This window comes from Zalophus californianus, chromosome 13 (assembly GCF_009762305.2).
Source record: "Zalophus californianus isolate mZalCal1 chromosome 13, mZalCal1.pri.v2, whole genome shotgun sequence".
Classification (NCBI taxonomy): Eukaryota; Metazoa; Chordata; class Mammalia; order Carnivora; family Otariidae; genus Zalophus; species Zalophus californianus.
In genome coordinates, this window is record NC_045607.1 from 11,251,851 (window position 1) to 11,277,511 (window position 25,661).

Here is a 25,661-nt window from a genome sequence, read left to right on the forward strand (position 1 = left end):
CTTCTCACATTAGGCTGTATTGGTTTTGTTTTTATCCTCTCTTAAACCCAAAGAAGGGAAGTATTGGCTTGAGATGGAGGAGACAGAGACATTTCCTATGTTTCAACAGAAGGGGAGGAGGAAGAGATGGGCATACATTTTTGTGTACATCCAATGTCTGGCCATGTAATCATGGTGGTAGTAATGGCTGGTATTTATGGCATGCTTCCTCTGGGCCACACACCATTCTAAATACTCCAAATATATTATTTAACTTTCATACAATCCTGTGAGGTTGGTGCCACTCTTATCCCCAATTTAGAAAGGAATAAACAGAAGCACAAAGTAACTCACCCAAAGGACAAGGTGAGAATAAGGACATAAGTGATCTGGTTCCAGAGCCCAGACATCCAGTGGTGGTCAATACTTATTGAATACATGTGTTTTTGGAAAGTTGAGGCAATTCCTGTCTGTTAGCTTCTATTTTCTTGATGAAGTAGGTGGTGCGATCAGACACTGAGAAGGAAGAACGTGTGTGGAGATGAGATGTTTGAGTGGAGAATGGAGAAGATGTAAAATAGTTATGTAGGCTGACTAGTGAAAACAGAATTGCTGGATGGTGTTGAAGGCTTAGTTGATGCTGTAGGTTCTATAAATGTAGAATTTTTAGAGATACAGTATGTTTGGGGGGAATTTATTCCCCAGCCATGCTTATCAGCCTAAATGTAGGCACAAAGGTAAATAGTTGTATTCATTCAGGGATTAGGTGTTTTCCATGCATATGTGATGAAAGGGAAAGAAACATGGGCCTTTAATGATGGACCACAGAACTAAGCTAAGATAAGGCAGCAGTGAAGGACGAAGGGTTTAAAAAAAAACAGGGAGGAATGGTATGGGAGGAGTTGTGAGATGAGCCAGCATGAAGGATAGGAAGAAACTAGTTTCAAAAGTGGGGATTCTGAATTAGTGATTTCAGAGGCAGAGCAGGTTTGGCAGTGGCAAGGTCAAGGAGAGACTAAAGCCAAATTTACATGCTGAATTTTTTTTTTTTTTTTTTTTTAGATAAGCCACCTTTAGATGATTCAACAGGGCAGCTGCACTTTGGGGTTATCTTTCTCTGGCTGGTGAGTGAGCAGTAAGGGTTCCTGGAGTGATAGTTTTGTTGAACTCAGGCTTGCAAATTTGGCATTCAAACTCTGACAGTGACTTCTCCAGTGTTAACTGAACAAAAGGCCCTCAAACTCATAATGCATGTGCCTTGGTAGAGAATTAGGTTGGTGGCATTAAAAAAAAACAGAAAACAAAAAAACAACCAAAATCTCTTGCATCAGAGTGCTCTGTAATTACTTTATCTTAGTCTTTATAATGTTAAATGCATGGTTTTTAATTAGCAAAGGTAAGTTTTTATGAATCTGAGTAGTATTTACATAGCTAGGTAAGGAACTGGGAAGCTCATAAGTATTTTGGAGTTGGGCTATCAGCATGGTTTGATGAAAAGAGCATTAATCTGAAATCAGAAAGACCTGAGTTCAAAACTTGTTTTACCAAGTGCTACCTATTCTCCATCTGTAGCAGTAATTTTTTTTTTTTTTTTTTTTTGAGAGAGAGAGAGAGAGCGCATGAGCAGGATGGAGGAGGGACAGAGGGAAAGGGAGAGAGAGAATCTTAGCAGGCTCCTGAGATTATGACCTGAGCCGAAATCGAGTCGGTTAATTAACCGACTGAGCCACCGAGGTGCCCCCCCTGTAGTAGTAATTCTTATTAATTCATTGAGTTGTGGCAAGCATTAAGTAGCTTATGTAGGTAAATGTCTGGCACATAATAGCTGCTGAACAAATGTTAATTTTCCCTTTCTAAGACCCCATTTCCCACTACTCCAGTTAATTTTAGATCATTGGCTTGAGGAAACCTTGGTTTTTCAAGTTCATTAGAAATTCTGAGTGGAAAGTTTGTCATACATTTTCCAGCTTTCATGAGTGTGGCCAAAGATTAGGAGAGGTAGGTACTGTCAGAAATATAGTTGATAATGTAGACATATTTGCCAGTATTGGCCCCTACGGTGGTTTGCATATATGGGTGGATAGTAGCCATTTTTGAGCAGGCCCACACACCTAGGAGGTAGTAAGCCTTGATGCTAGAGGAAGGTGGGTATTTGCAGAATACTTAATAACAGGACATGGGGAAGTGCCCAGGGGAGGGGTGCATGGAGTAAGAGACCTCCGATATTTGTTCCCTGAGGTCAAGTTCAGAAGTAGCAAAGCAGAATCGGTGCCAGGCCAAGCAAGGGAAATCACTTTGGGGAGAATAAGACAGGGAAGGCTTCGGAGCAGAGTTGATCCCAATGTGAGTCAGTTCTTGATCATTACAACAATTCCATCCAAAAGGCATGAGAACAAAGACCATACCTTCTCACCTGGAAACTGGGGCACTGGTGCTCAGAGAGGGGCCAGAGGCAGGGGCAGGGTTGGGAAAGAGAAGTCCTTGGAATTAAGGAGACCTCATACAGAGGGGCTGCTGAGCTGACAGGAGACTTGTCTACTCCACTTAGGCCTCCCCCCTGATAGGGTTGCATAATGCTTGGCATCTCTACTTTTAGACAGAGAACAAACCTGACCATTTTCCATCCTGCTGGGCTGTGGAGCGACAGCTCTTGATATGCTGACCAGCTGCCTCAAGGTTGATTCCAGAGGAACAGTAGGGAACTTACTGATAGCCAAAAGGGGCTGAGGCAAAAGTAGTTGTCCCAAAACTGCAAATGAAATTCAAGTCATATGTTTAACCCAGGGTCACCTATTTATTATGTAATACCTGAAAATAAAGTGTCAACACCAGTGACATCACAAAGAAAACAAGTGATCATTTATTAAGAGATTAGAATCTAGTTAAAAGCAAAATTCAGTTTTGGGAATGTTAAAAGAGGTGGAAAGCAGAAAGCTCTAGGAGTTTTGTTTTGATTTTACTCCCAATTATGTAATCAATACATGCTCATTTCTCATCCTCCTCCCCTGCCGGATCGGAGGTGCTGTAGGAGAAAGGAGAGGCGGCACCTGGGTGGGGCAGTTGGTTGAGCTTCTGACTTTTGGTTTTGGCTCACGTCGTGGCCTCGGGGTCATGGGATTGAGCCCCGTGGGGGTTCTGCGCTGAGGGTGGGCTCTGCTTGGGATTCTCTCTCTCCTTCTGCCCCTCCCCCTGCTTGTGTGTGTTCTCTCTCTCTCTCTCTCTCTCTCTCTCTCTCTGTCTCTCTTTAAATAAATACTAAAAAAAAAAAAAAAAGAAGAAAGAAACCCACACAACCCTACCATCTGCATGCAACAATTATGACATATTCTTTTAGTGTTTTTCATATACTTACAATATTTTTATATGGTTACTTTTAAAATTTATTTTTTCAGTCATGAATATATTTAGGCTCTAACGTAAATGTACAGCACATCAAAATTGAAGAAAATGACCCATGATGCCATCTACCCAGAGAACTTAGGTGTCCAAAATACTCTGCAAACAATGTATCAACATTTTCTTTGTAAATAGTTAAAATGTAAATATGTAATTAAAATAATATAGGTATAATGTAAAGGTACAATTAACCATCCTTCAATTCCAGTTTTCTATCCATGTTATCACTTTTATGCATAAATAGTTATTACATGTTATCTGATGCATATGAAATAACATATGTAAAGGTATGATAAAATGAATATTTGAGAATCAACTGCCCTACTAAAGGACATGACCAGTGACATTAAAACCATTCCTGTTGGCTACATGGACCATTTCCAGTGGTTTTTCATTTGTTTTTGTTTTGCTGTGACCAACACCACTATTAATGAACAATCAGAATAGAAATTTTGTAAGCTGCTACTTCCACATCCTCTGACCCACCTGCGAGTTTGTCCATTTATTCTGCTTTTTCTCCTGTTGTCATGGATGTACTGTCCAGATTCTTAGCAAGAGGAAAACCCTGCATCTGCACACTAGATTCCATCCTCTCTCACGGACTCAAGATGTGATTCCAGCAACTCTCTCCTTTCTATTCAGGATTATTATTTCCTTCTCTCTCTCTCTCTCTTCTTCTCTCCCCTCCCCTCATTGTACAGGCATGTGGCTATTTTTCCCATCTTAGAGGGGGAGGTGGGAAATCACTTTGTTAAACTACATTTTGATACCTTTCATCATGTGACCTCCAGGGACCCCTACTTCCCTGTTTTCTTGCTACCCCCCCTTTTCTATCCCCTTCACTGATTCTTAGATGGCCCCCCAAATCTTTTAACGGTTATGTGCCCCAGGACTCAGTCTTTGGACAAACTGACCTTTTCTCCTTTAAATATATTTAATCCTTTGATTATATCTAGTGTCATGTGATGGCTGTAAGTATCATGTGACAGCTCTTAAAATTAAACATCAATCTCAAGCCTGGACTTTTCTGTGAACTCCAGCTGTCTACAGCTTTGCTTGGCTGTCTAATAGGCAGTTTTATATAACATACTCAAAATTTAGCTCCTGATTTTTTGTCTTCCCCATTTCAGTTAATAATAATGCTATCTTTCCCTGTGATCATGCCAGAAACCTTAGAGCTGTCCTTGACTTCTCTCTTTGGCTCACACAATCCACTGGCAAATTTGGCTTTAGCTTACATTCAGGTATATCTAGGATGTGATCACTTCTCTCCACCTTACTGCTACCACCTTGGCGCAAGTGACCACCATTTCTTTCTGGGTTACTATAACTGGTTTCCTGGTTTTCAGTCTTAACCTCTTAGATGCACCTTTTCTCAAACAGCATTCCTTATCTGATCCCAGAATGCAGAAAAGGATTTAAATGACTGTTTTCTCGGTTCTCTCAATGAGGGAACATAAATAGTATCATTCTTGATAGAAGAGTAGTTAAGTCGTTACCTACAAAGGAATACTTAAGGCGTTACATACCGCCTACTCCCCCCCCCCAGGTTTATTGAGATACAATTGACATATGACATTGTATTAAGGTATACAGTGTAATGATTTGATACATGTATGAATTGTAAAATGATTACCATATGCGTTAAGGCTTAATTCTTTCCTTAGAACTTTGAGAAGAGAATGACAGTGTCTATAATTAGCACAGCGCCTAGAGAGATTTTTTTTTTTTTAAATTGTCAGATCAGACCACCCCTTGGTCCCAAGTTCTCCAGTGGTTTCCTTTTGGAGGAAAAGTCTATATAGTACAAGGCCCAAGGTGATATGGTCCCTTACCTACCTCTCCTTATTTCATTTCCATTACTTTTCATCTCACTCCCTCTGCTCCAGCCATACTGGCCCCTGTGTTGTTTCATCTGGTCGATGTTCTTCCAGATAATGACATGATTGGTTCTCACCTCTTCTTCACTTCTTTATTCAAATGTCACTTTAGTGAGGCCTTCTCTGACCCCTCTATTTAAAATCACGCCCACATTCCTCTTCCTTGATTTGTTTCATGTTATTTTAGTTCTCTTTTTCTCATCCTTCCATTTGCTCTCATCCTAGGAAATTTGATTTCCCTGTTATCACTTCCCTCTTCATTTTGTGCTTTTTTCTTCAATATTTAACATTCATATATTCATCACCTAGATTTTAAAATCAACATTTTACTATACTTGCTTTCCCACATGTCTGTCTATCCATCAATACTTCTTTTACTCATTTCTTTTCTTTTTTTTTCTAAATATTTTATTTATTTGAGAGAGAGAGAACACAAGAGCGCAGGGTGAGGGGAAGAGGGAGCAGACTCCCCGCTGAGCAGGGATCCAGACTTGGGGCCTGATCCAGGACCCTGGGGTCATGACCTGAGCTGAAGGCAGATGCTTAAATGACTGAGCCACCCAGGCACCCCCAAAATCACATTATTTCCCAGCAGTTCAGTTTCCTCAACTTAAGGTTTAGAGTGATGATCGGGTGAGGTAATACACAAAAAATTGTATATAAATATACATAAATAATATATAAAAATTCCATATACAGTCTAGTACTTTTCAAAATGTTGATGTTGTTCTTCATTTTTTCCATCAACATGAGGTTCTGCCAATAGGTAACAGAAAAGACAAGCCTCACAAATATTCAGCATCTCTTGGGTCTTTGCTTAGGTTTCTGCTTGTACATAGCTTTATTGTATTTCTTCCTCCTTTTACAAAACCATTGCTTTATCTGTTTTACTGTCATGTTAAGTTCAAATGCAAGTGATTGGCTATCTTCCTTTGTGGGGCATTTGTTTAACTTAAAGGTTGCCCAGAGAGTGTCCATGAGGGGTTTGCTGACTTATCTTTTCTGGGGATATTGCTCTTCATTTTTCTCTTCCTTTTCCTGTTTCTCTTCCAGTCTCTTTTCTATTTCCAATTCTTTTCTTCTCCTCCTCTTTCTTTCCATTTTTTCTTTCCTCTTCTTTCATCTTCACTATGATTCCTCTTTGATTGCTCTGGATTTTGATCACAAAGCATAGCTGCTTCTTTCTGTATAGCAAAACCTTAACTTGAAGTATCAGGAGCTTTTGAAGTGTCAGGAATCCTCTCCACCTTGAAAAGCTTTCTTCTCATGGCTTCCAGGATACCATCCTTTCCTGACTTTCCTTCTATATCAATGGCTGCTCCTTCACAGTTTTCTCTGGGGCACCTCGCTGGCTCAGTCGGTAGAACAAGCAACTCTTGGTCTCAGGATGGTGGGTTTGAGCTCTGCATTGAGTTAGAGATTATAAATAAACAAACTTTAAAATAAAAGGAACAAGGTTTTCTTTGTTTGTTCCTTCTCTTTCCTCCCACCTTTCCCCAGCCTTGGTCCTGCCCAGTTTCTCCTCTTTTACTCATTTCAAAGTAAGTTGCAGATATTAGTACACTTCACCTCTAAACACTTCTGCTTATGTATTATTAATTAGCACTCAATATTTATTTATCATTCTTGCCCCGCCTTCCTAGAGAAAAGTTATGTACAATGAAATGTATTAATCTTAGGTAAACTATTTGGTGAGTTTAAACAAATGGGTACACCTGTGTGGTCCAAGCACTTATCAAAATGTAGAACGTTACTGTCACCCCAGAAAGTTCCCTCATGGTCTTTCACAGTCAAACCCTGTGCCTGTCCCTCAAAGGAACCTACTTTTATGCTTTTCTTCCATAGGAGAGTTTTCCCTGTTCTAGAACTTCATATAAATGAAATCATATATGCTCTTCTGTGCAAGGCTTCTTTCACTCAGCATGATGTTTTTGAGATTCATGGGTGTTGTTGCTTTATCAGCAACTCTTTCTGTTGCTGAATATTTGTCCATTGTATGATTATATCACAGTTTGTTCTTTTCTTCTGTTGATGGACAGCTGGGCCATTCCACTGTTGGGCTATTACGAACAAAGTTGCTGTGAACATTCTTATACAAGTCTTTCTATGATCACATATTTTCATTTCCCTTGGGAGATACAGACGTAAAAGTGTTGGGTCACAGGATAGTTGTATATTTAGTTTCATGAGAAATTACCAGACCGTTTCTCAAAGCGGTTGTACCATTTTTGCATTGCCACCAACAACGTATGAGAGTTCCAGTTCTGCATCTGTACCAGTATTTCGTGTTGTCAGTCTCTTTATTTTTAGTCATTTTGGTGGGTGTATCTCATTATAGTTTTAATTTGCATTTCCCTGGTGACTAATATGCACTTAATATGTTTATTGGCACATGAAGAAAGTAGTTAAATCTCTGACTTTTTCTTTACTGAGTTGTGGGAATTCTTTATGTATTTTAATACCGATCCTTTGTCGGATATATATATTGTGCAAATATTTTCTCCTAGTCTAGAGCTTGCCTATGCATTTTCTTAATAGTCTCTTTTGACAAGCAGGTTTTTTTATGTTGATGAAGTTTATTAATATTTTCCCTTTATGGTTTATGCTTTCTCTGCTCTAAGAAACTTCTGCTTACCCCCAAGTCATGCTGTTATGTTTTCTCTTATGTTCTCATCTAGAAACTTTATAATTTTAATTTTTGTGTTTAAATCCATGGTCCATCTTAAATTGATTTTTGTACCTGCAATGAGGTGCGGGTTCAGTGTTCATTTTTTTTTTCTTCCCATCTGTTTATCCAGTCTTTCAGCGTTGTTTGTTGTGAAGACTGTTTTCCTTGTTGGATTGCTTAGGTGGCTTTGTAGTGATTGTATAAGTGTGAGTCTCTTCTGTGCCATTGTTATATTTATCTTTATGCCATACTGTCCTGAGTATTGTAGTTTTGGAGTGAATATTGAAGATTGGTAGTACATATGCTCCAACTGTGGTCTTTTTCTAGATTGCTTTATATTTGCATTTGCATGTATATTTTAGAATCAGCTTGCCAGTTCTACAAAAACATCTGATTGGAATTGTATTGAATTGATAGCTCAGTTTGGAGAGAAGATGACATAACAATATTAAATCTTTTAATTCACGAACATGGCATATCTCTCCATTTATATGTCTTTAATTTCTTTCAGCAGTATATTTACTTTTCAGTTTAAAGGTCTTACATGTCTTTTGTTATGTATGGTTGTTGTTTTTTTTACAATGCTATCAACAGAATTGGTTGTTTATTGTATTTGCCAATTGTTTGCTATATAAAAGTGTATATATATTTACCACCATACATACACACACAGTTGATTTTTTTTGTATATTGACACTGTATCTTGTGACCTTGTTAATTTCGGTTATTAGCTGTTAGTATACTTTATTAGATTCTCTAGGTAATGTAAACCATCATGTCCTCTGCATATAGACAGTTTTACTTCTTCCTTTTGGATTTTTATGCCTTCTATTTCTGTTTCCTTCCTCATTGCATTGGGTGGGACCTCCAGTGCCATGTAGAATGTTGAATACAAGCAGTGAGAGTGAGTATCTCTGTCTTGTTCTCAGTGTTTTACTATAAAGTATAATAAGAACTGTAGATTTTTTTAGAGATGCCCTTAAAGTGAGGAAGTTTTATCATGGATGTGTGTTGAATTTTGCTGTTTATTCTGCATCTATTGCTATGAACATCTGGCTTTTTCCTATATTCTTTTAAAATGGCAAATTATAACCAGTTGATTTTAAATGTTCTACCAATCCACTTGGTAATGATATTTTATCCTTTTTATATATTACTGGGCTTTGTTGGATATTTAGTGTAGAATTTTTGTCTGTGTTCATGAGTGATACTAGGTTATATGTATTGTTACATCTTCAGTATTGTTATTGGGGTTATTTTTCTTCTAGGTGTTTGAAGTTTCTGCCTTTCACATTTAAATATTTAATCCACCTGGATTTTTTTTTTTTAATGGATATTATACAGTTGGGTTCCAATTTCAATTTTTTCCCCCCATTTAGAAATCCAGTTGCCCCTGTAACATGTTTTGAATATCCATTCATTCCTCTAGGGATTTGCAGGGCTGACCTTGTCCTACATCAAGTTTTCCTATATCTTCAGGTCTTGTTTCTGGCTTTTCATTCTGTCCTACTAGCTAATTTGTATATCTCTATGCTAATATTTTGTTGCATTGACTACGATAGTCTTAATATCTGTCAGTAGAGTTTCCTCACCTTCTTTTCTTCAAAAATGTCTTGCTTTTCTTGGTTCCCTACCCTTCCAAATAAATTTTAGACTTGTATTATAAAGTTTCATCAAAACCATGTTGAGACTTTGATTAGACTTTCATTGAATATATGGGTAGGTCTGTGGTGAATTGACATCTTTGTGTTAACAAGTGTTTACAACTTTTGAACATGATGTCAGGTTTATTTAGGTGTTACTTTAATATCTTTTAATAACACTTAAAAATATATTCCATAATGATCCTGTGCATCTTTGGATCATTTTTTCACTAAGAACTTATTTTTTTGTGGGCTTATAAAAGGTATGTATCTTTAATTTTCTGTTGTGTTGTTTAGCAGTTCAAAGTATTGATCTTTTCCCGTGTATCTAATTAATTCTAGTAATTTATTATATGTTCTTTTGTGTTTCAGATACAAAATCATGTAACTTATAAATGACTGTTTTGTCTTTTTTCTCTTTTCTTTATATCCTTTATTTCCTTTTCTTATCCAGTTGTGCTGCCCCATATCTCCAGTACAATGTTGAGTAGAATTAAAGATAGTGATTTTTTTTATTGTGTCTGATTTTAAAGAGTATTTTAACATTCCTCCAGTAAGATAGGTCTCAATTAGTTGCTATTTATTAAACAGGTTCTTTTGTGTTTCTAATTTGCTTTTATTTGTTTATTTACTTGCCACAAATGAGTGTGTCTTAATTGTTGCTCTTAAACAAATTCACTGTCTTCCTGTTTTATCTTTGGAGTTGTACAATTTCACAGTGCTTTGTCTGTGATATAGAATTATTTATCTTGCTTGGGATTTCCGGATCAGTAATTCTGGAATGTTATCAGCCATTATTTCTTTGTTGCCTCTTCTCCATTTTTTTAAAGATTTTATTTATTGTGTGTGAGAGAGCGTGCGCACACAAGTAGGGTGAGTGGCAGGCAGAGGGAGGAGCAGGTTACCTGCTGAGCAGGGAGCCCGATGAGGGACTTGATCTCAGGACACTGGGATCATGACCTGAGCTGAAGGCAGACACTTAACTGACTGAGCCATCCAGGCACACCTCCACTCTTTTTATTACATTCTTTTTTTTTTTTTTTAATTTACTTATTTGACAGAGACAGAGCGAGAGAGGGAGCACAAGCAGGGGCAGAGGGAGAGGGAGAAGGAGGCTTCTCGCCAAGCGGGAAGCCCGATGAGGGGCTCGATCCCAGGACCCTGGGATCATGACCTGAGCTAAAGGCAGACGCTTAACGACTGAGCCACCCAGGTGCCCCTTTTTATTACATTCTTTTAGAAATCTGATTAGAATGTGTTAGACTTTTTCACTCTCTTTTATGTTGCTTATCTTTTTCCAATTGGAAGAAGGGTGGTATGGCTGTAGACTATCTTCTTTCTCATATGTATTTTTTTTCTCTTTGTCTATTTAGGCCACAGTATGGATAATGTATCTGGGTTTATTTTTCAGTTCACTAATTTTACCCTTACATGTGTCTATAATCTTTTCATTTTGTGACGTTCCATGTAATTCTTTTATAGATCTGCTTGGTTATTTGTAGGCTTTTTTGTTTTCTACTCATTTTCAATCTTTATTTTTTAAACATGTTGAATAGTTTTTTTAATTTTCCATTTCTCATTATTTTAGTTGTCTATAAAGCTGTATTTGTAGGAAATTTTTGAGGCCTTGGTTAAATTTTGAGTCCCTCTACATTAGATCTGTATTTCACTTATGCTTCTGGCTATCACCTAGAGGTACTGATAATTATGCTTTTCTGTAAATTATCTGTTTGCCATTTTATCAGACCATAGTAGGTAAATTTGGATTACAAATCTATGTGAGAGCATACTTTTAGTTAGAAATTGTCAGTGGAGATGTTTGTTTCCACCCTGCAATAGCATCCAGAATAGAACATTTCTGCTGGCAGAGTTTATGCAAATTTTTAAATTTTTACGCTAAAGATGTAGCCCTGAAGCACCTAAATTTAGTTTGTAGTATACTTAGGAGGTTTTTAGGCTTTACCTCCTTTCACTTCTGCCTTGTATCTCCATCATTTGAGAATTCAAAGTGCCCATCGTTTGGCAAAGAGCTTCAGGGTAAAAGCTACCTTTATTGCTAATTTACCTTTCTGAGTTCCAGTTTCCATTTCATCTTCTGCTCTCTGAAGTGTTTACTCTTTGCTGGATGAACAGTATGTTTTTCAAAGTAACTAATCTTCCAATATGCCAAAAATGGAAGATCTAATGATACACACACACACACACACACACACACACTCACGAATTTTAAGTGTACCGTTTAGCACATTTGACAAATGTATACAGATGGATAACCACTATCATAGTCAAGATATACAACATTTCTGTTACCCCGAAAAGTTCCTTGCTCCTCTTCTCGTCACCCCTTGCAGCCTTGGCCCTTAGCAACTGCAGATCTGTTTTCGTTCACTACAGATTAGCTTTGTCTTTCCTAGGTTTTCACATAAATGGAATCATCTTTATGTACTCTTTTATGTCTATGTTCTTTTGCTCAGCATTACGTTTTTGTGATTCAACCATGTTATGTATATGAATAGTTTGTTCCTTTTTATTGCTGAGTAGTATTCTGTTGTATGGATGTATCCCAGTTTATTCCCTTGTTGATGGACATCTGGGTTATTTCTAGGTTTTGGTTACCATAAATAAGACAGATATGAACATTCATGTTTAAACTTTTGTGTGGACCTGTGATTGCTGGGTCTTGTGGTATAATAACTTTATAGGAAACTGCAGTTTTTCAACAATATATGATCCAGTTGCTCCTTGTCTTCAACAACTGTTGATAGTGTCTTTTTCATTTTAGTCATACTGTTAAATGGTAGTGTCTCATTGTGGTTTTAACTTGCACTTTCCTAATGACTTAAAATGTTGAAAATCTTTTCATGTGCTTATTTATTAGAAGATACAGTCCAGTTTTTCAGTTTTTTCTTCAATGGTTCATGTTTTTTGTGAAATCTTTGCAGAACCTAAGAACACAAAGATTTTTCTCCTATATTCTAGACATTTCACAGATTTTTCTCTTACATTTAGGGATGCACTTCTGTTACTTTTGTATATGATGTGAGGTAAGGAAATTGATGTTAAAATGATAAATTGAAATTAATAAAACACTTTCTTTATAATAGCATTAAAATATGATATACTTATACCTAAAACTAATATTCTATGTCAGCTGTACTTCAACTTAATAAAATGAAATACTTAGGGGTAAATTGATCAAAATATTTGCATTACATAGACACTGAAAAGTGTAAAACATTTCTGAGAAATGTTAAAAGAAGATCCAAGTTAAGCCATGCTCATGGATTCAAGAACTCAATGATATAAGGGTGTTATGATGGTTAATTGTACGTGTCAATTGGGCTGTGCTGTGGTGCCCACTTGTTGGGTCAAACATTAGTCTAGGTGGTGCTGTGATTAGCATTTATAATCCCCTCACTTGAAATAAAGGAGATAACCCTCTAGTGCAAGGTTGGGGTTCGTCCAGTTAAAGTCCTTAAGAGCAAAAACAGCTTTCTGTGAGAAGAAAGAATTTTGCCTCAGGACTATAACATAGAAATCCTCTCTGAGTTTACAGCCTGCTGGCCTACACATTTTGGACTCTAGAATGCAACATCACCTCTTACCTGAATTTCCAGCCTGCTGCCTGCCCTGTAGATTTTGTACTTGCTCAAACCAATTCCTGAGAATACACCTCTCCCTCAGTTTGTCTGTGTATATATATACATATCCCTTACTGATATTGTTTTCTCTGGAGTACTGTTATAAAGATGTCAGTTTTCCCAGACCTGTAGAGTACAATGCAATACTACTATGCTTTTTTCTAGAATTCAATAAGCTGATTCTAAAATTTGTATGGAGATTTATATGGCAAAGGACTTAGCTAAAATAAGTTTGAAAAAGAAGAATAGGGTGTCTGGGTGACTCAGTAGGTTAAGTGTTCTGCCTTCAGCTCAGGTCATGATCCCGGGGTCCTGATCAAGTCCTGCATCGGGCTCCCTGCTCATCAGGGAGCCCTCTTCTCCCTCTCCTGCTGCTGCTCCCCCCGCTCATGCTCGTTCTCTCTCTCTCTCGTAAAAATAAATAAAAATACTTAAAAAAGAAAGAAAAAATAAAGTTGGAGGGACCACATTACCTGCTTTTAGGTCTGCTCATGTTCGTTCTCTCTCGTAAAAATAAATAAAAATACTTAAAAAAAGAAAAAGAAGAATAAAGTTGGAGGAACCACATTACCTGCTTTTAGGTCTTAATGTAAAGCTATAGTAATCAAGACATTGTGGTATTGGCATAAGGATGGACATATGGATCAATGGAACAGAATCAATCAGGTTTTTTTTTTTAAAGATTTTATTTATTTGACAGAGAGAGACACAGTGAGAGAGGGAATACAAGCAGGGGAGTGGGAGAGGGAGAAGCAGACTTCCCGCGGAGCAGTGACTCCATGCGGGGCTCGATCCCATCATGACGCTTAACCACTGAGCCACCCAGGCGCCCTCAATCAGTTTGTTTGTTTGTTTGTTTGTTTGTTTTGACAAAGGTGCCAGGATCATTCATGGCGGGGGAGGGGAATGGATAGTCTATTTAAAAAATGTTGATGGAACAATTGGATATCCACAGAGAAAAAAATGAAACTGACTTTTGAATGAATATACTTTTTTCAATGCAGAAGAAGAAAATAACACCATCCCAAACCAGAAATTGTGGTGTGTGTCCTTTATTCCTTTTCTAATGCTATATGTAATATACATATAGTACATATGCACATATTTTACAATTTACATATTTGAGATTGTGTACCTTTTTTAACTGAATTGATGTCTTTTTACATATTTTTATAACATTAAAATGTTCAGAGAGCCACAATACTAAATCATGAAGGTATTCTGTACCTTGCCTATTGATCCTTTACTATTGGAATTAATAATAGTAATAGTAGCTGCCATTTATTGGTTACTTTCTACCTAGGGACTGTTAAGCAAGTTACATGAATTACACTATTGAATCCTTAAACAACTTTGAGATATTTAGCATGTTTTAAAGAAAAGGAAACCAAGGGTTAAGGAACTTGCCTGTCTCTAATGTGTGAAGCTTGGGTTTATAATCAACTGTCTTTTATTTTAGTCCCTGAGAAAAATAGACTGCCAATTTTTTTAGCCTCTTTACAATTTTTTGCTATCGTATGAAGCTCTAGGCTGGATATATATTTGTGTATAAATTGTCTACATTTCAGACATCTGAACTTCTTTTCCTCTGCTACTCCTTCATATATTGTATCTGTCCTCATCTAATGAAATATTTTCAGAGCCAGCGTGGTTGTCCAGCATAGCATGCAGGGCAAAGCAGTGCACAAACCATAGAGCTGCCTTTTTGGTTCATGAAGGCCTGGGCCAAATAACCACCTGCCAGGCCAGGCATTTCTGTAGGAGTCCAAGTCTGCACAGGAATGAATCTAAGGAAATTATATGGAGCTAACTATTCAGTGATGACTCATAATTTTAGTAGTCTGTCCCCTAGGACATTGAGTCCCACTTTTCTTTATTATTAAGTTTTTAATTTTAATTCCAGTAGAGTGAACATACAGTGTCACATTAGTTTCAGGTGTGCAACATAGTGACTAAATAGTACTATACATTTCTCAGTGCTTCTCATGATAAGTGTACCATTGAGTCCCACTTTTAAAATGGAATTATGTAATGTTGGTCAAGTGCATTTAACTCTTCTCTGCCTTGTTTTCTTTTTCTAGAGAAGGTCACTAAGTTAGAGCTCTATGGCCAAGTTGAATGTCTTAAGGAGGCAGTGTTTGCCAGTGAGCAGAATCCTATCTATTCATGATTTGGAAGAGACTAGGGAGGCAGCATGGTGTTGTGGCTTTGGACCCAGAGAGACCTGGGTTCAAATATAGCTCTAACATTTATCAGGTAATCTCACATACATTTCCTGAAGCTTTTTGGGCCCCACTTTCCTAATTTCTCAGAATGTAGAGCAAACACACACTGATCTTTTAAACAAAAGGATCTCACGAGTCCTTGGTTTGTTTTCCAGTATGCACACTGCTGCCCCCTCGCCCCCTACCCCCCAGTTAGGGTACAGGAAGCAGGGTGATCCATCCACTTTCATTCATGTGACCCAAGTCTTCCTATCCTTTGGGTTCTCTTAACCTGTTCTTTGAGAGCACAGATGACCTAAGTGAGATATGAGGTCATGTCTAAGTTAGTGGAAAAACTGTTTTTAAGCAGCCTAAAAGATACAGATTGTGTTTACATTTAGAATATCCTTTCCTTTCCATTTCTAAGTTTAAGACTTAAGTATGGTTGGTGTTAGGGGAAGAAAGATAAGACAGCTCTAACAGTCTCTCCCTTACACCTTGTGTCAGTCTAGAACTCCTTCCAGGGTTCCTGGGTTTTACACGGAGGCTCCAAGAATCCTGGAAACCCACCACAGAAGAGGAGGAGGCGGAGAAAGACTGATAAAAGTTGAAGGAAGCTAGCTAGTGGGTAGAATAATGCTCGACCACTTGTACTCACCTCTGCTGATGGGAAGATGTACTTTAAATTTTCTGTCTGTACTGATAGAGACATAGTGATTTTTGCTTAGAGAAACCTTTGTTAAAGATGATTGTTTGTAAGTGTAAGAAAAAAAGAGGAATATGGAACCCAGGTGGAAATGAAATAAATGTGCATGTGTGCATCTTTATAAATATGCCTACTTTTTCCCTTTTGTCTTCTTAAAATGACCAGAAGACTATCTGGGGAGCAGAATGTACTCTACATGCAGATCTTCACCTTGTTGGAATTTGGGGATTCTTCTTAATGCAAAAGGCATGCCTCTTTAATTGTTTGTATAGCTCTGATTTAAATTTAATAGGGACTAGTTAAGTTGGTGTAGTGGCAGGTATTTGGTAAGATGTTACTGTTACAAAGCATCTTTAAATAGCACCAGGGTCCTGGTGAGTTTTGTGTTTTTTATTTCTTGTTTCCATAAGCCTTCAGTAACCTTAAGAGGACATGATATGGATAAAACAGCCATCATAATTTAGAAAGAAACATGCTCGATCCCTGTCTCTTCTCTGTCTAATGAGTTCGTGTAAAAAATATATCAAAAGAAATACTCATAGCAGAATCCTCACATTTCAAAGGGGAGTATATTTATTATAAGAACTGCTGATTCATTAGGAATGCTTCCTAATTCGAACAGCAACAGCTGCTTCTGGTTAGGATAAACTCCATCTCTTTTGTGCCCTGTCTCTCCAAGGGGATGTGAAATTTTGGTTTCAGATTTTTCTCCTGCTTTAGCTTTTTCTCTCTCTTCCTCACTCTTGCCTCAATTAGGAGGCTTTATCCTTTTCAGTGCTCACACGATTTGAACAACCCACTGTACTCACCCCACCTTTAGAAATGACTTTCGTTAAGATTATAAATGCTAACAAAACTCTTCTGATAATGTGTTTTGTTTGCATTCACAGTGCAGTGGAGTGTATTGTGCAGCAGTAAAGAAAAAAGTTGAGACACGTTGTAGTCATGAATTCTAAGTGCAATAATTTAAAATACGGGGAGCATTTGAGAAACTGCCATTGTCCATTAAATGAAACCACTGTATTAACATATCATAGCATGCTGTTCTAATCACTTTCCTCCAAATACCAGCTTTTGAAAGAAACATGGCTGTATTTTTTTATACAAAATCTGAAATCGTGTAATTGAATGGCTTGGCAGAATAGGTAAATGAATGTAGCAACATGCATTCAAATATGTCTCTTTGGTTTGTAATGAGCTGATTGAAGTTCACAGTTGTAAGACTTGCCATTTTATTTCCTGATTTTACATTCTGGACCCAGACAAAGGTGCCAGTTTTTTTGTATTAACAGAAAAAGGAAGAAGAAGAAAATTGTTCATAAGAATCACGTAAGCTCTTTTTGGGCATCACTATTGGATTCTGTGCTCCAGTAGCTTTTACTCAACTGTCCTTCTATTAAATAAAGAATCTTCTAATGTGGCCATTTTTATTTAATTTTAGAATTATTAACAACCCCTCTTAGGGCTTAAAGAAATTCTGTCACCTCTGATGGAGTTGGTCGTCTGCCACGTGTGTGCATGCTCATGTGAGAGAGGTGATTGGTGCCTGTGCATACTTCTCTCATAGCGCTTATCTTAGTAATTATACTTGTTGATTTATGCGTCTGATTCCCTCTCTGGACACTGAGCTCCTTAAAATTAGACTGTGCCTGATTCGCCTGTTAGCCCCAGGACCCAGCAAAGAGCCTCCTAGTCAGTAAGTGTTTGATGACCAGATGAACCATAGAATACAAAAGCCAAATGGGCGTCAGAGTAGATATCAAAATACACAGTAGATAGATCAGGTTTGGAGCTAAATGGACATTATTTTAAATCCTGGTTGGTAAGGGACTACAGGAATTCCATGTGGAATCCAATCAAAATTTTGATGTTTCAAGACAATTCCTAGTATTGAAGACCACAACTACTCTACATTCTCTGAGACAAGAGAATCCATGTTTTTTTGTTTGTTTGTTTGTTTGTTTTGTTTTTGCACCCTGCTTGGTAGGAGGTACAGCAGAAAAAAGAGTAATACTGAAGGATTGCAGAGCCATTCATGGGACAGAGATACCTACTTCTGTGTTTTTTGGGATGTCCTTTTGGCTGTGCAGATGCATGGCTCTGCATCCATTTCTTCCACCGCTGGACTCCCATTCCTGCTACAAAATAAGAGGGTTGAACAGTTTAGAGCAGCTCACTGCTCTTACACCTCCTTTGGCTCACCTGGTGGGCCAGGGGGCAGAGAACTTGCGTTCTGCTTTCTCTGGTCATGGAGCAACCTCTTGCCACCGCTCCTAGTATTATGGTCAAACCTCTGAGCTGGGCATAGTTTCTTAACTAGGAAAAAGCGTGTTACAATACAGAGGTATAATACACTACAACCCCAAGTGTAGAAAGACTGGTTTATCTCATTCACCTGTGAGGTACATCTCAAGTACTCTGTTAATGTTAAATTACATAGCTAATGAAGTTTGTGAATGAAACACTGTTTTAGTACATTAGGTGGACTGAAGGTATTCCTTTAATATCCGCTCACTTGGGATAGAGTGACAGCTAGCACCGTGGAATTGTGATCCATGGGAATGCCCACAGGAATATGTTACTATTAAAATGTGTCCTTCACTGGTCAGCATTGGGGAAAAGGCTAAAATACATGGTATGGCTTAAGAGATTATATATAGAATCATAGAACGGTCCATCCAAAAGGGTGAATTTTAATTGATATTAAAAAGATGTGGGTTTTAAAAAGGTAGATGGTGTGAAGAACAGGAGGTAAACAGATGATCTTAATATAGTGTGGTAGGACATAGGATACATTAGGACACCCCATAAGGGGTGAGGGGGATTGACTTAGATGGGGCACAAGGGAGCATTTGGGGGTCCTGGAAATGTTATATATATTGATTATGGTGGTGGTTACACAGCTGTGTGCGTTTATTAAAACTCCTCTAACAACACACATGGAATGATGGATTTTATTGTATGTACACCATAATTCAAAGCTGATTTATTAAAAAAAGGATCATGCGCTCTGGAACAAGAAGACCTTACTTCAAATCCTGACTGCCACTTCACTAGCTTGGTGATGGCCGCACATCTTTGAACCTCCGTTTCTTCATCTGTTGTAGCTGAAGATAACCCATGTCATGTAGCTGAGGTGAGAAGAGATAATGGTCTTGAACTGCTTGGTCCAATGCCTAACATAGCTGAGGTGTACTAGATATTTTCATTCCCATTCCACTAATGGCTCAGTGTGCTGAACTGGTCTTTAGCTGAAGCTGCTCTATTTTAGACCCATAAAAGTTAAGTTCAAACATTTGTGAAAGGTAAAAATGTTAGCATCCATATGTTTGTTTAATGATAGTTCTTAAAGTCTTATTACTGTTGCTATCTTATATCACTATAGCATATTACATCTTCTAGGGTTAGATCTTATTTGATTAGTTAGGAACAATATAGGAAGCATGAGGAATTATTTGCAGTGTTATTTTGAAAAGAGTCATTCATTGAAGAATGATAAAAAAAAAAACACTGGTGATACATTTATGATTCCTAACTTTTTTTTCCCTTTGCTTTAATTCTGTCTTTGAAATGAAATCTTTATCTTGGGTCAAGTGGAGAAATAGTAATAAAATCCCTGTTGACCCTAGCCCACTCTTTTGTGACAGATGCAATCTTAAAAAGTAACTGTAAAGAATATACATATGCTCGTGACTCTTAGCATTTTAAAGACATTAAAAATAATCCAGAATATGGCATAGAACCACTCTGTCGCCTGAGAGATCAAGTGGACCTTTTCTAACAATTGTAACAGCGGCTACCTATTTTTGAGTACTTGATGCAGTCTGTGAACTGTAGTGGGCACTTGGTATTATTTGCATTAAACTATTATTGATTTGCTTAATTTGTTCCGTACCATGGCCTTGTTGGGTCAATAGGACCCAACAGGCTGCCTTTTGCAGAGAAAGTAGGCTTGGAGAAGTGAAGGAATAGCTCAGGGGGAGCCCTTTGGTAGGGTGGGGTGGATCACACCTGGCTTGTGCTCCTGGCTGTCCAACTCTACTTTCTCTCCCACCATGTCACACAGTGATGTTGCTTCTGAAGGGAGCTCACTCTTCAGGCCATCCTTTGCCTAACAGGAGCTCATTTTTTAGCTCTTCTCCTAGAGTCAAATTTTCTTTTTAATTGCATTCAGTAATTTAAGTAATTAAAAGGGCACTGACAAAAGCCTTCAGTTTTAGAATCTCCTTCTTCCTTGAGGACTTAGGCCAATAAATGGGTCTTAAGACCTTTGAGTTTATCTGCTTCCTACTTCCTCTTTCAATTCATCTTCTACTCTGTTAAAGTGAGTGATAGTCTAAAAAGATAAGTCTGATTAAATCCCGCCTCTGCTTAAAACTCTGAGAATAGCTAAACTCTCTAGTCTTGCACATAAAACTCACAAGCTAGTCACTTTGGACTTCTCTAGTGTCATCTTCTGCCAGGATTTCCCTTCCCCTATCCCCCACTCCACAAAAATTACATAGAGAAACATCTTACCCCACCGTTAGGTGGGATCCAACCACCTCAAGCCATTTATTGTTCCTTGTCCCTCTGCCTCTGGAAGATTTTGTCTCTCCAGATGGAAGCGCTCCTTTATTTCATCCAACTTCTCTTCCTCATTAGCTGACACCCTGGTCTAGTCAAGATGTCTCTCCTCCCATGTTCCCTTAGTGCTTGGTGCCACCAGCCGCCCCCCCACCCCCACCCCGCCACACTGTATCACAGCATCCTCATATGACATTGTGAAGAACTGTCTACATGTCTGTCTTCCCCTAAGAGATCTAGGTTCCTTGAGGACAGGCAGCACTGTGTCTTGTTCATGTATTTATCCTGGCTGTCTAGCACAGGGCTGGCGTGTATTGATGCTAACTAAATGTTTATAAAAATGACCCAACCTTAAAGATTTGGCCTCAAAACCTAACAGGGAAAAAGAGATCCTGACCCTTTTTCTTTCCCCTTTCAACTTAGGGTGGCCTTTGATAAGTGAGGGTGTCTCACTTTCTGAGGCCCACTAGAGTTTATTGAGGCTGACTATTTCCACATTAAGGAAGGTCACTGAAAACCTTATTAGCCAACCACCCTTGCCCTCGAACTGAGATCCATGATAAGCATGGTGTAGCAGAAAGAGCATGAGACTCTGGTGTGACTAGTCTGTTAAAGAGCGCTAACTTCCATTTCATCCAGAGAGCCTGTTGGAGAAATGGGTCAACACAGTTATTAAGCACACTTAAGGAAACGAGAAGATAGACTTTTGATTCCACTCTCCCTGATCATGAATCCTCCCAGCCACCAAGCAAGATGACTTGGAAATTGGTAGGCAGGGAGGAATTACACATGTGGCTATTTTTTAATTTAAAAGTTAATAAAAGTATATGTATTGATTGTAGAAAGTTTGGAGAATATAGGAAAACATAAAAATAAAAAGTTATTTGCACATGTTATAGAGCCTGCTTTGTTTTTTTTAAAGATTTATTTATTTGAGAGAGAGAGAGAGTGCTCGTGCATGGGTGGGGAGGGCAGGAAAGGGCAGAAAGAGAGGGAGAGGATCTCCAGCAGGCTTCACACTGAGCGAGGAGCCCAACGTGGGGTTTGATCTCACAACCCTGAGATCATGACCTGAGCCTAATTCAAGAGTTGGACATTTAACTGACTGAGATACCCACGCACCCCTAGAGCCTGCCCTTTTTTTTTTTTTTTTAAGATTTTATTTATTTGGGAGAGAGCATGAGCATGAGTGGGGGTGGAGGGGCAGAGGGAGAGAAAGAAGGAGACTCCCCACTGAGCATGGAGGCCCAACTTGGGGCTTGATCCCAGGACCCCAAGATCATGACCTGAGCTGAAGTCAGACACTTAACTGACTGAACCATCCAGTAACCTCCCAGTGCCTGCTTTTAAATCTAAATATATTGTAAATATTTTTCTACGTTAAAATATTTTTCCATAGTCTGATTTTAATGAATATATGATATTCCATCATTCTGGTAGTTCATAATTTATTGTGAACTATTGTACATTTAGCTTGCTTCCAAGTATTTGCACTTAATGAACAACACAGAGTACTTAAAAGACAGAACAACTTTTTCTAATTTTTAAGACACTTCATGCTTAGTACGTAAGCCGTAGAAAATGCAGAAAAGAATGCAAAAGGAAACAAAGGTTATCTACAAACCCCATAATCTACAAACCCCATAATCTCCCTATTAATTTTTTATCTTCTAGTTTTCCTATGAGTGTATTTGATTGCCAGTGGTACATAGCTGTGAACATTGCTGCTTTTCAATCTGTATCATTTAATGGACATTTTTCTTTTTTTTATTAAAAATTTTATTTATTTATTTGACAGAGACACAGCGAGAGAAGGAACACAAGCAGGGGGAGTGGGAGAGGGAGAAGCAGGCTTCCCGCTGAGCAGGGAGCCCGATGTGGGGCTCGATCCCAGGACCCCGGGATCATGACCTGAGCCGAAGGCAGATGCTTAACGACTGAGCCACCCAGGCGCCCTCATGGACATTTTTCTGTATCATTAAAAATATTTTAAAACCTAATTTTCTATTTCCTGGAGTTACCATAATTTATTTAACCATTCTCTTAGCACATACTTAGGTGTGTGTATATATGTATTGCTCTTATACATAATAAAGAACTACCATTTAAAATATATCCCCCCCCCCCAAAATAGTCACAACATTTAATGCTGGTGAAAATATAGCAAAAATAATTCATGCATACTTTTTCTGACCTTCATTTTAATGTTCTGCTTTTAGTAGTTACTCATTGGAAGACAACTTCCCTGCTCTCTTTCATACTGTGTGAGTTTAAGAATTTTTATCAGAGAAACCTATTTCTGCCAGGTTTGCTGTTTGATCCTCCTTTCTCTAAAGATTAGTTTTTAGGGTTTCTTTTGACAGAGACACACAAGTGGTAGTGTCACTGGGGATTTAAGCCTTACGGCTTATTTAATCAAATACCTATTTAATAAAATACTTCACCTTCTTCTAAGCTACCGTATTTTGAGGGAGTTTAATAACACCACTTTTGGGCTTTTGTAACATTGTGGACTGCTTTCTTAGGTTTATAATAAAGCAGTAAGTCATAAGTACAAATATTATTTTAAAAAATAAGGAGTGACTGAGAGATGTAGTCACAGACAGTGACTAGTGGCATGTTGTTTCAACTTGATCTCCCTGTTAGTGGGTCCCCAGCTCCTCCATTGCTCAGGATGGGGCCTGCCCTTCCTGTTGAAGGGCTCACTGGAGGAAACTTTCATCCCGTGGCTGTGTTACACGGTTATGGTGCAGAGGGAATGCAGACCTCACCTCCTCTCCCAAGGCCCAGCTGCTACTTCTCATATTTTTCAAGTTGTGTCTTTGTTGCCTCTATCAGATCATTCCTAATGCCATAATGGTTTCACATACAAATCTAAACCAGGGACCTCACCTTTGTGGAAGCTGTGCCTTATTCACCTCCACCCAGTGCTTGGCTTACATTAGGCAATGAATGAATGAAAGCTAGCTACAAAACAATGAGTTTAATGGTTGTTCTGTTTTGACGATTTGAAAACACTGAATCAAATGTAAAGCGTACGTGCTATCTAATGTGCACTTCATTGATACCGTTCCCTAAGAGATTTTTTTCAGAGAAGAGTCTGTCAGTGTAGTAAGTCACACAGACCTGAAGTTAACCCTGCTCTACTTTCTGGCTGTGTGACTCTGAGCAATTTACTTACCCTGTCTGTGCTTCAGTTTTCTCATTTGTTATCTGGGAATATGATGGTACCTATTTAATAGAATTATGACGAGGGGGGAATAAGCCAGTGCATATAAAGTTCCTGACATGTGGTAATTCCACAATAAATGGTGGTCTCTACTGTTCTTATTTTCAAGTTTGGTGCATGATGAGTAGCGCAGTGGTAAAGGTACTTGGATCTAGATGGGTCTTGCAGTTGGACAGATTATACTATCCTGTTCAGCAGGGTGGCTGTGTCTCTGTTTGATTAATTTTGTACAAAGAAACCTGCTTCCCTCAGCCTGGGCCAGGTGTGCTACAAAATGAGATAGCAGTAGAAATTTTCTCCAGAGTAAGAAGATCTGGTGGGTAAGACAGATGCCTGTCGCAGAATGAAGCAGGGGAAGGGCTGCTGGACTTGTGCCGATTCCTGTTTTTCCTTCCCTGAGAACCTTTAGTCTCATTTCCAAGAGCATTTTGGGAGAAACGTCTTGGTGAGAGAGTTGCTCTGTCACAAAAGGTAACTTGAGAGCAGTTTCCGGTCTGTCCTTATTGCCAGCCCTTAGTAAGGTCCTGCTTTGTACCCAAAGGAGGCTTTGAACATCAGCTGTCTTGAACAATCTCTGGTCTTATCACTTATTTTAATGTTCCTTGCACAGGTCATTCTTGGATGTGGTGCTCTGGGCAATCTCACCCCAGAATGCTTCCCTTCCTTTATTTAACCTCTGACCTGTGAAAACAAGAGTTAATCAAGAGTTCTAAGGTAGCTAAGAGGAAGGGGAAGTGTTTGGTTACAAATTAAATATGAACAAGTCATAAGTCATAAATCCCCAGTAGTGCTACCAGTTGTGTGTCTCGAGTTGCATATGGTACAGGGTGTTTGGGTTATAAATTCAAGTTCAGGGCTCTCTGATTGCTTGGGGTTAGGTGCTAGGTTAGTTTTCTTTTGGTCTGAAAACTCTTTGCCTTTTAAAACATTACTTTTATTGGACCAGCTACCTTCATACCCTACTTTCTCTCTGTGTGCCTGTCTGTCCTTCTTCCTTTCTTTACCTGCCTGCCTGCTTGTGGTGATTGGTGTGCTGTTCTGTGAATTGAGACAGAACTGCTTCCCTGAAAGAGGTTAAGCATATGGAAAAAGTTGCCAAGGAAAGGCATTGAAGCATAGAGCGTAAATGGGTTTAAGAGACAGCCAGACACTTTTATAGAGAGATTTGCGATTGAATGATATAGCATTCGAATAGAGATCTGGGGTGGAAATGAACTTAAATGAGTGCTATTCGTGGAAAACTGATGCCCTGTCTAATCTAGCATTTCCTTAATTGTCACCACCATAACCATACATTTAAAGCTTCATATTTTAAATTTAAAAAGACAACATAGTCTGTTTAAGAATCTACGACACAGGCCATGATTTTTCTAGGTAAGTTCTTAAAAGTACACATCTAAGGTAGCAGAGGCATTGGGTCTTGATATGAAGCACTGGAAACTTAAAAACTTAAGAAACATCAAACATTTTAAATCAAGCTATTTATATCTGCATGTCTGAATCTGACGTGTACACTAATACCTAAAGCAATAAAGAGCTGACACATGACTAGTGTCCCTGGAACTGGCAAACTAAGAAAACATGCTGAATGGTTGGGAAGCAGCCAAAGTTGGATTGCTCCGAACACTTGGAGCAGAGGGACTTTTGGAGGCAAGTTTTCATTCATCGGGGCATTATGGTGCAAACCTCAAGGTAAGAATTTTAAATCCTAATTTCAGGATTGATCATTACACTTGATCATGTTGTACA

At 38.4% G+C, this 25,661-nt stretch overlaps 1 protein-coding gene across 14 annotated transcripts in view; it reads left to right on the top strand.

Moving 5' to 3' along the window:
• DENND1A (DENN domain containing 1A) overlaps positions 1-25,661 on the top strand; it is a 503,929-nt gene that overhangs the window by 206,625 nt on the left and 271,643 nt on the right. Inside the window, exon 2 of one of the 14 annotated variants that reach the window (XM_027614758.2) lies at positions 1,042-1,103. The exons of the other annotated variants lie outside the window; for them this stretch is intronic. Within the exon in view, the coding sequence (XP_027470559.2) occupies positions 1,057-1,103 (47 nt within the window). The 5' untranslated portion in view covers positions 1,042-1,056. The remainder of the gene's footprint in view (positions 1-1,041; positions 1,104-25,661) is intronic. 14 annotated transcript variants of the gene reach the window in all.